Here is a 14,410-nt window from a genome sequence, read left to right on the forward strand (position 1 = left end):
GTCTGTTGATTCCTGTATGCAAGGCTTCATTCTGGTTTCCTGCTGGATCCAGTCTGATTTGGTTTGGATCCATGCGGCCTTGAAGCTTCCTTCTCCAGCCCAGCCAGTTGACCGCCCTCCTTTTCTGGGACTGAGTTTTTTGCCCTTCTGGGAGCTTTTTTGTTGGTTTTGTTTTTGTTTTTTGCCTGTTGTTAAATAAACTTTGGCTTTCTGCTTTTGGGTCCTCGCTTCCCTTCACAAACCCTGACAACATATGATGAAGGCAAGGACAATATTTTCCTATGAAGTTTTAATGTGACATTCATTAAAAAAAATAACAATTAATCTGAATAAAGATAAACCCTGAAACATTAAACCACCCGAAGTTGAAGAAACACTCAAATATGAAAAGTTAATCATACCTCCACGTTTGCACAGAAACTTGATGTAGTAGAACAGATTGGTGAAAAGATTTAATGGAGATGGAATTCCAGACTTGCGGCTCATATCTCGAATCAGAATGGCGCGGCCGAACTTCCACTCTGTGTCGGACTGAGCCTGGATGCGCTGGTATGTGTCACTCATCATGGCAATGAGCAGGTTGATTAACACAATAAACGTCACCACCAGATAAACACCAAAAACCATTTTAGCCAAAATAGCCGTCGCCGGAGGGGACCGTTCCACATCGGGAATTTTATCCGGTTCGGTCAAACCAAACAATGCAAAGAACAGCAGCACAGACATATTTAAAGGGCCAGGCACAGTGACTTCTGTAGCATTGACTGTACTGTTTGAATCCTGAAGACTTTCTGGTGGATATAGAGGTTGGCATAAGGCTGTGAGACTCAACGTGAAAGCCGTATGGAATAGCATAAGGATGACAGCGAAACGGCACAGATCTTTTATCAAGTCTCGGATGATGATGGCCCATGGGCCGAACAAGTGATGGAATGTCAAGAATTCCAGAAGTTGTATAAATCCCAACGTCATTGCAACGGCAAGGAGGACGTTCCGGGCAAACAGACAGTGAAGATGAGCCGGTGGCCACCACTGGGAGAAGACAGCCATGATGTGGCAGAGCAGCGCAGCAGCGGAAAACCCTAGTAGGAGCAGTCGAATCCATGCTAAACCAGTGCGTTCACCTGGGAAGGTCAGTTCAGATACCAGCATTCCACACAGCCAGATCAGCAAGAGACATTCAGACCAGCCGGGTACGAGACGGCCTTCAGAGAGCGGGCTTATGGGTGGGTAAACAATCGTCAGGATGAATAGGGCCAACAGGAGGACATGCGACACCAGATGACTCATGAACTTCACAATGGGGATGGTGTTGAAGCTGTGTGGAGTTTAGAAAACAAAGACACAAATTTGTCCTCAACCTCAAGACATACAGTATGTCCGATGGTTATTTACCTGCCATTAAAATTTTTATTTAGAATTGAATCTATTAATCACTAGTGATCAGTGGTAATTTAGAGATGATTACTAGAGTTTCCTTAGATCAATACATCTCAAAAACTCACTTTTAGAGATACAAAATATAGATTAAACTAAAACAGACCTTTAAATATGTATCTTTAAAAGAAACATTACTGCTATGTCCTATGTTGTCCTATGTTTTAAGAATCAGTGAATTGTACAGTTCCTTTTAAAGTAAATGTAAATATAGAATTTGAGAATGTCAAACCTTTACCTGTGTCTGAGTGGCAGTGAGAGGGCGAGCCACAGAGGAGGACAGAGAAGCAAGCAGAAGAACAACAGAAGAATCTTCCACGAGTCCCATTGCAGGCTTCCGTACCACACATCCGTCAGGTACTTCTGCACTGCTGGGTGAGACACCACACCTTTCTGTCTCCCCTCGATTAGGCAGTCCAGCACACTGGCACCTCGACGGTCCACAGCCCGGAGGACTGGACCTGCACCGAGACCCCCTGCCAAGGCAGCTAGAGTTAAGAGGTCAGAAGCCATGACCTCACAGTGACGAGCAGCAGCGTGCAGGTCGACTGAACGCTCCTTCTCTCTAAGTGCGGCCAGAGTCAGAGCTCGTGAAAGACGGACAGCTGTATCCAGTGGAGCAGCAGAGTGCAGGACAAACTCTTCCAGAGCAAGATTATCATTCATCCGCCCGCACACCATCAGATTGAAAACAAACTGTAGACAAAACATGATCAGATAAAAAAAACTGCAGACTAAACATAATCAGATTACAACACTGACTGCAGACAAAACACCATCAGAATGAACAAAAACTTAAGAAAAAACACTATCAGATTAAAACACTAACTGCAGACAAAATGCCATCGGATTAAAACAAACTACAGACAAAACACCATCAGATTAAACACAAACTACAGACGAAACATTATATCAGACACAAACTGCAGACAAAACACTATCAAATGCAAACACTAACTGCAGCAGAAACATCATCAGACTGAAAACAAACAAAAGATAAAATATTAGATTAAAAACTAAATGCAGACAAAACACCATCAGACTGAATAACTGCAGACAAAGCACCATCAGATTAAACACAAACTTCAGACAAAACACCATCAGATTAAACAAACTGCAGCCAAAACACCATTAGATTAACAAAAACTACAGAAAAAAACAAAACATCATCAGATCGAAACAAATTTCAGACAAAACACTATCAGATTAAACAAACTGCAACCAAAACACCATTAGTTCAAAACAAACTACAGATAAAACAAAATATCATGCAGACAAAACTCCATTAGATGCAAACACTAACTGTAGCAGAAACATTATCAGAATGAACAAAAACTGAAGAAAAAACTCCATTAGATTAAAACACTAACTGCAGACAAAATGCCATCGGATTAAAACAAAACACAGACAAAACACCATCAGATTAAACACAAACTACAGACGAAACATTATATCAAACACAAACTGCAGACAAAACACTATCAGATGCAAACACTAACTGCAGCAGAAATATCATCAGATTGAAACAAACAAAAGATACAATTTTAGATTAAACACAAACTGCAGACAAATCATGATCAGATCAAAAACTGCAGCCAAAACATCATCAGACTGAAAACAAACAAAAGATAAAACATTAGATTAAAAACTAAATGCAGACAAAGCACGATCAGATTAAACACAAACTTCTGACAAAACACTATCAGATTAAACAAATTGCAGCCAAAACACCATTAGATTAACAAAAACTACCAAAAAAAAAAAACATCATCAGATTGAAACAAATTTCATACAAAACACTCTCAGATTAAACAAACTGCAACCAAAACACCATTAGTTTAAAACAAACTACAGATAAAACAAAACGTTATCTGATTGAAAACAAACTGCAGACAAAACACCATCAGATTAAAACAAATTACAGTTAAAACATCATCAGATTAAACACAAACTACAAAAGAAACATCAGATCAAACACACACTGCAGACAAAACATCATCAGATTGAACAAACTGCATGTAGAGCCGAGGAGGGCGGGGGCCAGGCTGGAATGACGCACGCCCGGTCCCCAATCAGCCTGATGGGGCGCGCGAGGGATAAAGGCGGCCGGGGATGACAGTTAGGGAGAGAATGACAGGCAGCTGTACTGTGTGTTTATAGTTGTGTGTTTTTGTTTAAGTTGTTTATTAAATTATTATTTAAGTTGTCAAGCCGGTTCTCGCCTCCTCCTTTCCACTGAACCCCCTTACACCGGTGCCGAAACCCGGGAAGAAGGAGGGATTCCCGTCGCAGAGTCCTCGACACTGCCGTCCACCCAGGGGAGCGCCGCTGCCATCCGACGGGGGACGGAGTAGCCCGACCACCCGGACGCGGGGAACGGCCGCCTTCCGCGAGGCGAGTGGGGACGGGACTTCCCGACCGCCTGGAGCGAGGGAGCCACTGCCGGGGGCGGAGGAGTGCCCTGCCGTCCCCCGGGAACGCGGAGGGGTCGAGAGAAGACCGCCGTCCACGGGGGGAGGAGGGAAGTGACTCCCCGACCGCCTGGAGTGGTAGGGCCGCTGCCAGGGGCGGAGGAGTGTCCCCACGGGACGCCGGGAAAGCGGAGGGGCGTTCTGTCCGCTGGGGGTCGGTGGTCTGACTCCGGTCCGCCCAGGGAGGAGCGGCTGCCGTCCGCCAGAGAGGGTGGAGTAGTGATCGAGGACCAAGCGATGGCGCATCAGAGAACCGGTGAGTTTCTTTTTCTCTCTCTCCTCTCTCTCTCTCTCTGTCGCTCCGTGTTGGCCTTTCCCTTGCCATTTTGTTTTGTTGTTTTCCCCCTCCTGTCTCCTCCCAGGTCGAGGAAGGCGGGGATGACAAGGCACGCCCCCCCCCCGGTGAGGAAGGGGGGGGGGGTGTACGTCATGCCGGGGGCTCCCCGGCCTGAGGCAATGCCGGGAGGAGTGTAGAGCCGAGGAGACAAAACACAAAAAATCAGACAAAAAATCTGCAGACAAAACAACATCAGATTAAAAAACTGCAGACAAAACACCATCAGACTGAACACAAACTGAAGACAAAACACCATCAGATCAAAACAAACTTCAGACAAAACACCAACAGGTTAAAATGCAAATTACAGCTAAAACATAATCAGACTGAAAACAAACAATACAGACGAAAAAACATCAGATTAAACACAAACTACAGATCAAACATCAGATCAAACACAAACTGAAAACAAAACACCATCAGATTCAAACAAACTACAGACAAAACATAAGATTTAAGCAAACCACAGAAAAAACACCCTCAGATTAAAAAACAAACTGCAAACAAAACATAGTTAGATTAAAACAAGCTGCAGAGAAAAACATCATCATATTGACAACAAACTATAAATAAAAAATTACCAGATTGAACAAACTACAGACAAAACACATTTAGATTGCACACAAACTGAGGACAAAACATCTTTAATACTAAGAACACAAACTACAGACAAAACATCATCATACTGACTATAAACTAAAGATAAAACACCATCAGATTTAACAATCTACAGACAAAATAACTTTAGGTTAATAGTAAGAATACAAACTACAGAAAAAGCACTGTATGACTGAACATACTGCAGACGAAACATTGCCATATTGACTACAGACTAAAGATCAAACATAAGATCGAAAACAAACTACATACAAAACATCTTTTATATTAAGAAAATAAACTAAATATAAAACCTTATAGGACTGAACAAACTACAGACAAAACACATCTTTAATTCCAAGTACAAAAACTACAGACAAAACTAAAGATAAAACATCAGATCAAACACAAACTGCACCCAAACACATCAGATGAAACACAAACAAAAAAGTTTAACATACATTTGAACCAAAACACCATCAGAAAAAGACATAACAGAATAGCATCAGACTGAACACATGCAACAGAGAGAACACCATCACATGACAAAAATACTGTCCTCTAGTGGCACAAAGAGAAAATACCCACATAAGCAAACAATCATATTTAGAAGATCCGCTGTACTCACTCTTCTTTGGGCACTTTATTATAATTAAAATGATCTACAGAACCCCAGCCATAAAGTACTGACTCCTCTTAGTTTCACCCTTGTGTTTCGATATAAGTGAGAGACACAGAATGACAGACAGATGGAAGACATGATGATGAGACTAACCTTCTTGTCTTCCAGTAGACGTAGCGTGTTCTTCTCTCTTCTGAGCAGGAATATGACGGTGGACTCGTGGTTCTCCTGAGCAGCGTACTGCATTGGGGTCTGTCCAGCATGACACTCCACACACGGTGACGCGCCGCTCTCCACCAGGAATGACACGACCTCAAGACAACCCGCTTTAGCAGCATAGTGCAGTGGAGTCCAGCCACTCTGAACACAAGAACATGATATAATGTGTTATTTTTATTTACATTTAAAGTACCAGTATCGTTCAGGTTTTTCCTAACCTTGTCTGTATGGTTAATTTCAGCTCCCTGTCCCAGCAGAACCCTCAGCATGGACACATGTCCGTGTGCGGCGGCCAAGTGAAGACAGGTACAGCCGCGTCTGTCCGTCAGGTGCAGCAGAGATCCAGACCTGCTGAGCAGCAGACCAACCACAGCTGTGTGTCCGCTCTGAGCCGCAAGGTGGAGAGGGGTGGAACCCTGTAACATATGACAGGGTCGGTCAGAACTATGCTAAACCGCCGGGGTTCAAACCGTGTTAGTAGTTTGGGTTTCTTGCCTGTATGTCTGTTTCCGCATCAGCCTGAACTCCGGGAGAATTCAACAACAACCGAACCACGTTCTCATGACCCGACTGAGCCGCCAGGTGTAGAGGAGTGTAACCTGACTGAACACACACACAAAAAGTGGGACATCTAACATAAACAGAATAAACAACATGAAGACCTAGTAGAGAATTATCCCATACCAATGTGTCCTACAGAATCAGTCATCATAATTGATCCAAACTACATACTAAACAAATTAATACTATTTTTGTAAGATATTTTAATGTTTTTGTAATTAAAACACCATTTATTATAACAAAACTCTTCAAGACTGATTCATCTCAACATCTTTTAAGTTTGTGAGTCTTTTTAGACAATTCTTTAAAAGAATTGATTAAAAATAATAACATTTTTGTAACATATTTTAATATTTTTCGTATTAAAATACTGTTTATTATACAACAAAACTCTTTGAGACTGATTCATTTCAATATCTTGTCTTTTTTAACAATTATTTAAAAGAGCCAACTCAAAATAATACAATTTTGTTGTGTATTTAGGGCCCAAGCACTGAATGTATGGAGACCCTATTGTTCTTCTAAGGATTATTAGGGCCCAAGCACTGAAAGTGCGGAGGCCCTATTGTTCTTCTAAGGATTATTAGGGCCCAAGCACTGAAAGTATGGAGGCCCTATTGTTCTTCTAAGGATTATTAGGGCCCAAAAACTGAAAGTGCGGAGGCCCTATTGTTCTTCTAAGGATTATTAGGGCCAAAGCACTGAAAGTGCGGAGGCCCTATTGTTCTTCTAAGGATTATTAGGGCCCAAGCACTGAAAGTGCGGAGGCCCTATTGTTCTTCTAAGGATTATTAGGGCCCAAGCACTGAAAGTGCGGAGGCCCTATTGTTCTTCTAAGGATTATTAGGGCCAAAGCACTGAAAGTGCGGAGGACCTATTGTTCGTCTAAGGATTATTAGGGCCCAAGCACTGAAAGTGCGGCGGCCCTATTGTTCTTCTAAGGATTATTAGGGCCAAAGCACTGAAAGTGCGGCGGCCCTATTGTTCTTCTAAGGATTATTAGGGCCCAAGCACTGAAAGTGCGGCGGCCCTATTGTTCTTCTAAGGATTATTAGGGCCCAAGCACTGAAAGTGCGGAGACCCTATTGTTCTTCTAAGGATTATTAGGGCCCAAGCACTGAAAGTGCAGAGACCCTATTGTTCTTCCAAGGATTCTTCTTCTTCTTTGTCTTTTCAAAGTTTTTGAGTCTTTTTAAACGATTCTTTAAAAAAACGACTCATAAAAGTAATTCTTTTGTGAATCTGACTACATCTGTCGCACTGTATGTCCCCTCCACTTTGAGATCACCCTTTTATACAATAAAACAGCTTTTCCACGGCTACTGATATTGTATAATATAACTGATTTGTAAAAAGTACTATTCATTTATGTAGATGTCAAACTTTTTTTATAAGTAAAAAAATACTGAATGCACCCACTGCAAAAAAAAAAAAGAAAAAAAGGAAAAAAAAGAAAAAAAAAAGAATTTTGTCTTTTTACCAGTAAAAAAAGAAACATCTTTAAATAAAATGCATTTATCTGAGAGTTTTGTCTTGTTCCAAAGGCATTTCGTTTTTCACTTGTTATAAACATAAACATCGCTAAATGTATTATTGTACTGCTTATTTTCTAATAGGTATTATTTGCAGTGTAGAGGTGTAGCTACGGTTCATCAGAGTCGTGTTACCTCAGTTAATGGTTGTTGACGCATCACGTCTTCTTTGCTGCCGCTACTGCTGCTGTTAGCGGGAAATTCACTGCGGATCGTAGCGGGAACTTTAGTCAGGATTTCTCTCACAAAGTCCACCTGACCGAAACACGCTGCCACGTGCAGAGCTGTTAACCCTGTCTACACACAAATACACACAAACGATTCAATAAGATAAAAAATACACTTCATCAAATGAAAATCGGAGTTCATTCATTAAAATTAACGCACCTTTGAGCTTTGAATCTTGAGTGAAACGCTGGCTTTGAGCACCTCCAGAATATGTGTGTGTCCATTCTTGGCAGCCAAGTGTACGGCGGTCATTCCCTCCTGAAAACCATGGGGTCAAAGGTTAGACAGGAACATACTGTCTGAATGACATGTAACGTGACCAACCACAGTTTGCTTTGTTTTTATTCACCATTTTGGGCCAGGTTATTCTGAAATCGTTAAAAAAGGTCAGTGTGGGAAAAAAACTAAACAAAAAATTTTAAATTTACAAATAAATACACTGCAGCCTCGCAAACGACGTGCAAACACCAGAGAAATCAGTAGAAAATATGTGTGACTTGTTCATTTCTGCCTGTCCAAACGTAATAAGTACTGATTACTTCACAGACAAATACTTGCTACTAATTGGTTTACACTTGCAAATGCTAAAAAAAATTAAAATAAAATAAAAATCTTTCTAACTTACTACATCCTCCAATGTCACTGAAGCTCCAGCCTCCAGAAGAACTTTCACCACCTCCATATGACCTCCAGCAGCAGCCAAATGCAGTGGACACAAGCCGTTAGCCTGTGGAGATAGAAAGAGCATAACAAACACAATTCAGAGTATTTTATACAATCATGATGAAATTGGCTTTTCAGTGCCCTATAAACATTGATGTCCTGACCTTGTTGTTAATGGTGAGAAGTCCTCTTTGATTAAACTTGAGCAATTCTTTAATGACGGCCACACTTCCTTTAGCCGCTGCGATGTGTGTACAAGTCGCACCCTCCATGTTAGCTAGCGTGGCTAACTCTGGTCTATGCCTCAGAAACAACTTCACCACCTCTGAGTGATCGTTCTCAGCTGCCAGATGAAGAGGTGTCTGACCGTGCTGAGAAAACACACAAACATACTCAATCAAACTGATTCTAGTGTTCTAAGATGACCAATAATATGGTGTTAAGTGTGCTACAAGTTACTTAACCTTTTATGCTCTGAAAGTTGTTTTTTTTTTATAAAGATTTCCTGTTTCTGTGCAATACCCAAAATTAAAGGCTTATAACTAAAAAAAAAAAACTAAAAAAAAAACAAACAAACAAGGAAAGTCGTGTTTGGTATCATTGTAAAGAAAACATTTACATTCTGAGACTCTCAGCCTAAGAAAATGCTTTTCTTATTTTTCTTATCTGACATTATATATCTCTGGGTGTAAATAAGGTGGCTCCGTAAAACTGCTTTTGTTGTATTCCCAGTCATGTGAACTTGTGTTGACACGACAAAGCAATCAAAAGTTATAGCATTACAAAAATATTTTATCCTAGTGTCCAAAAACGTCTCAATGTGTCCAAAAGCCTCTCCAAACAAATAAAACATAATAATTGTACATAAGAACTAATTACACATGCAAACACAACAATGATTAAAGGATTGCATTGCATGAAGGAATAAAGAGATTTCACAGAATGAGTTTCATTCTGTGCCATTTGAGTCATCAAGTCTGTGTCATGTATTTGGCACCATCTCCTGGTGGCCATATGTAACATTGTGCTTCATGTGGATAATCTAAATATTTATGCATCTGATTACATTGTGTGTGGGCTCGTTTGAAAGATAATCACCTTCTCTAAGTAATGATATGTAATATTTTATGTTCCATTTATTTTCCGTTAAGTTATAAATGAAAACACGGCAGATAAGCAACACCAACATAATTGTCAAAGACATATACTTGGCTATTACTCGCTATATTTTTGTCTGTGAGCAAAACAAATAGGCTGGTTGTATTCTACTCTTTGAGAGCTTTCCAATAACATACAGTATGACACATGGGTATTTGATGAGTTTGATGTTTTTACTGATTGCAATAATATGTGCAGTGCAAATGTTTTTTAATAAAGTTATGGCCAAAAATATTGGCACCCTTGGTAAATGTGAGCAAAGAAGGCTGTGAAAAATATTTGCGTTGTTTATCCTTTTTATCTTTCATTAAAAAAAAAAAAAAAGAATCTAACATTTAATTGAAGTAAACTAATTGAAAGTGGGGAAATATCTCATTATTAAATAAATTTAGTACACCTGGGTGACTAGGAACATGAAATTGTTCGACCATGATTTACTGTTTCACAGGGGTATAAATATGGGGTACCACACAGGCCGAATTCCCTTAATCATCAATCACAGTGGGTAAGACTAAAAAATATAGTTCTGATGTGCGGCAAAAGGACATTGAGCTTCACAAAATGGGAAGTGGCTATAAGAAAATAGCCAAAGCACTGAAAATACCAATTTCCACCATCAGGGCAATAATTAAGAAGCTCCAATCAATTGGAGATGTTGAGAATCAGCCTGGATGAAGATGCATGTCTATATTGTCTCCACGCATGGTGAGGAGGATGGTTCAAGTGGCCAAAGAATCTCCAAGGACCACAGCTGGAGAATTGCAGAAGTTATTTGGGTCTACACCTACATCACCATAAGTTGTTTGTGAGGGTTTCAAGAAAAAAAAGCCTCTGCTCTCATCCAACAACAAACTCAAGCATCTTCAGTTTGCCAGACACTACTGGAACTTCAATGGGACTGGGTTCTATGGTCAGATGAAACAAAAATAGAGCTTTTTGTCAGTAAACACCAGAGATGGGTTTGATGCAAACAGAGATGTAAAAGTACCCAATGCCCATGGTTATATATGATACCAGAGGTCCTGGACATCTTGTTCTGATACATGGCATCATGGACTCTATCATATACCACAGATAAAAAATCAAACCTGATTGCCTCTGCCAGAAAGTTTAAAATGGGCCATGGTTGGATCTTCCAGCAGGACAATGATCCAAAACAAACAACAAAGTCAACACAAAAATGGTTCACTGACCACAAAATCAAGGTTCTGCCATCCCAGTCCCCTGACCTGAACCCCATAGAAAACCTGTGGGGTGAACTGAAGAGGAGAGTCCACCAGCGTGGACCTCTGAGTTTGAAGGATCTGTAGAGATTCTGTATGGAGGAATGGTCTCAGATCCCTTGCCAGTTATTCTCCAACATCATTATGCATTATAGGAGAATACTCAGAGCTGTTATCTTGGCAAAGGGCGGTTGCTCAAACTATTGAATAAAAGGGTGCCAATAATTATGGCCAATGTGTTATGGAGAAAAATATTTATTTAATAATGAGATATTTCCCCTGTTTCAATTGTTTTACTTCAATTAAAGGTTAGATTTTTGTGAATTATTTTAATGAAAGATTAAAAAGAAAAACAATGCAGATTTTTTTCACAGCCTTCTTTGCTCATATTTACCAAGGGTGCCAATATTTTTTGGTCTCTACAGTAAATTATTTAAATAGAACTCTTCTGATTTGTCTGCAAATATCAAAGCACTAGTTCAGTTTTGGTCATAGTGCCTGCATGCATTGGAAAGTACAGATTCTAAGCTTTCAAACGATACCTATTTTGTGTCCGATACCTATAACAGTCCGGTGTCCCATAACAGTCGTAGTGCACATGTGCTAACCGCCTATGTATGTGCACACAGTCAAATGAAGTATACTTTGAAGGTCTCTAAAAATAATGCTAAGCTAAGCGTTTGCATCAAAACCAAAGTACACATTGGGATTAAGCTTGCGCAGCACATACACACGAGTTACGTGACAAAACTAGATCGCAACCTGTTTTTCTTCCGTAATGTGACATATTAATTATTGACAAGGTTGGACTTGATAAATATTACCTGTTGAATAATAACGATGAAATGAAAACAGAAAATGGAATATTCTGGAACTGAAGTTTAGAAAGTGAATATTTATTGTTTCATTTTTAATGAAATGTTTTCAATTGAAATATTCACAGCTTCACCCTTTAAACTCTGGTACAATTTATCACACTCAAATTTAAAAGCTCACCATTCATACAATTAACTAATTGTAAAAAATTGAGAATAAAAAAAAGACTCCAAATATATTGTATGTGTTTATAATCTTATGATAAACAGATTTTTTTTGTCCTAACTTTGTAAACATGTAATTCTGGTTCTGTTCACTCTACTTCACTTTAAAAAGTCTCATTTGATTCCACTAGGTGGCAGTAAGCACTAGAAAAATTTTTTTGTTCTATCATATTCCATCATAATATACAGATCTGAAATGTAGGTGGTGATCTAACGCATTTTAGCCCTCACAGATGTGCTCGTCCATAGACATTCAGTCTAATTTTCAGTTCAAGCACCACCCTTGTTGTTTCATTGAATATCTCGGCCTCTGAGTGGACTAGAAGCTCAATCTAGATGTCATTAGAAATCTGAGATCCTCCCCTTTGCGATGTTATATAACATTTTATCATCAATAGTCGAAAACATATCTTTCTGATGATTTGTTTGGCATGCTTTTCCTTCTGGATGGCATAATTCATTCTGGACATCTAAAATATAACATTGGATTATTCACACAAGCAAGCTCACAGACAAGTAAACAATGGCTCATTTTTTAGGGAACAATAAGCAGGTAGAGGCAGATATAAAGATTTTAGCTATTTGGGGCTTATAGCAACAGTTATCGGTGCATAAAAGAGATGTTTGTATTTGATGACTTACAGAAATCATATTTCACATTGTGATTATTTTGAAAATCTTTTGAACTGTGGTATTATGTCAACAAAATAAACTGAACAGTCACATTCCTGAGAATGAGAGCTTTCATTTGATCTATGACTTGTTCATTAAGGTGCTATGGGAAGGACTCTAGAGGGCGCTAATTTTCAACGTGAATGTTTTAAGGCCTTTATTTTGTTATTTTAAGTAACATAAATGCAGAAGTGATGTTATCTCTGAAAAGTTCAGATTCTAAGCTTTCAAATGATACCTCATATGCCTGATTTATGTATACGAAGACTTTAACATTTTAAGCGTAAACCTTTTTCGCAATAAAGCGCCCTCCTTTAGACCCTCTGGCGAGTCTATAGAGTTTAAGGGGTTAATAATTGCATCCCTCAAAAAAGCACTGTTAATGCAATGCCTTTATTTTTCAGTTAGCTCAAGTCAGTGTGCATTTTTGTTTCAAATGCATTTGTCGTTAATATACTTCCATATGATATTGATTGTAATTGACTGAACAGTGAAAAGTGGCCTCTATATGACAGGTGGAAAATTTTGATGAAAGATTACCAAGACAAACATTTATTTCTTACAAATAACCTGCACTCAAAAATTAAATAAATAAAAATATCTAAACATCCTTAAAACAAGAAAACATAACTTGAGATATTAAGATATTAAGTCTAGTTATCAGAGAAATCTAAATAAATTTGGTGCGGTTTATGCTTAAAACAAGAAAAAATGTTGCCAATGGGATAAGATTAATAAACATGTTTTCCCTTTTAAATTAAGTTGTTTTTTTTCTCACCCCATTGACAAATAGTTTCTTCTTGTTTGAAGTATAAACTTTCCAGATGTTGTTAGATTTCTCTGAAATCAAGACAAAATGATCCTATCACATTCATCTTGTTTTAAGAATGTTTAGATATCTTTGCTGGAAAACAAGACAAAAATACTCTGTAAGAATAATATTTTTTGCAGTTCTGTTGAGTCGTTAAGACAATAAGACCAGGGACATGTATTAAGAAAGTACATAGAGCAAATTTTGATTTGATGTTGACTTTAAAAAAACGATTTAAATAATTCGTTTTTTATTTGAGTAACACAGTAATATAATTATTATTTTTTTAAATGTATGTTCCTCAACACTGAAATATGGCAACCTTTTTGACATGGAGTGCCATTTTTAATTTTCCTGGTCAATGGCTGTGCCGACATTTTTCATTACAAATTATATTAAACAGTTTGATTGAAAATTTTGTGCAAAATCCGATGATTATGATATAAGCATGATCCTGCATGTGAATTTTCAGAACATCTAAAGTGCTTCACTGAAAGAAAACCTGTCCTTTTGTGTTATGGGTTAACAAAGTTAATGTCACAAATTTGCTTATTTGATGACTGATCACATAATTGTGCGAAATCTTAAATATTTCTTATGTTAGGTCACTGTAATCATTTAATCACTAGCACGCTAGCAACAGCGAGAGAGGAGCAGACTATTTTATTTATATGATGTTTTTTGCATTTGCATCTACATCTACATCTTCCGCACAGGGGCGGACTGGCCATCGGGAGAACCGGGACTTTTCCCAAAGGCCAGCTGTGAAACGGGGCCGAATGGGCCGCGATAAGCTGAAATGGGCCGCCGCATTATGCAGAACGGGCCACAAAACGGCA

At 39.0% G+C, this 14,410-nt stretch overlaps 1 protein-coding gene across 1 annotated transcript in view; it reads right to left on the reverse strand.

Moving 5' to 3' along the window:
* The window catches only part of trpn1 (transient receptor potential cation channel, subfamily N, member 1), a 60,727-nt gene that overhangs the window by 6,633 nt on the left and 39,684 nt on the right, over positions 1 to 14,410 (reverse strand). Inside the window, exons 19-27 of the mRNA XM_051670943.1 lie at positions 8,832 to 9,038; positions 8,630 to 8,731; positions 8,164 to 8,262; positions 7,912 to 8,073; positions 6,179 to 6,286; positions 5,902 to 6,099; positions 5,618 to 5,824; positions 1,676 to 2,133; positions 402 to 1,318 (exon numbers count right to left, since the gene is read on the reverse strand). Of these exons, the coding sequence (XP_051526903.1) occupies positions 402 to 1,318; positions 1,676 to 2,133; positions 5,618 to 5,824; positions 5,902 to 6,099; positions 6,179 to 6,286; positions 7,912 to 8,073; positions 8,164 to 8,262; positions 8,630 to 8,731; positions 8,832 to 9,038 (2,458 nt within the window). The remainder of the gene's footprint in view (positions 1 to 401; positions 1,319 to 1,675; positions 2,134 to 5,617; positions 5,825 to 5,901; positions 6,100 to 6,178; positions 6,287 to 7,911; positions 8,074 to 8,163; positions 8,263 to 8,629; positions 8,732 to 8,831; positions 9,039 to 14,410) is intronic.

Source organism: Myxocyprinus asiaticus, chromosome 34 (assembly GCF_019703515.2).
Source record: "Myxocyprinus asiaticus isolate MX2 ecotype Aquarium Trade chromosome 34, UBuf_Myxa_2, whole genome shotgun sequence".
Classification (NCBI taxonomy): domain Eukaryota; kingdom Metazoa; phylum Chordata; class Actinopteri; order Cypriniformes; family Catostomidae; genus Myxocyprinus; species Myxocyprinus asiaticus.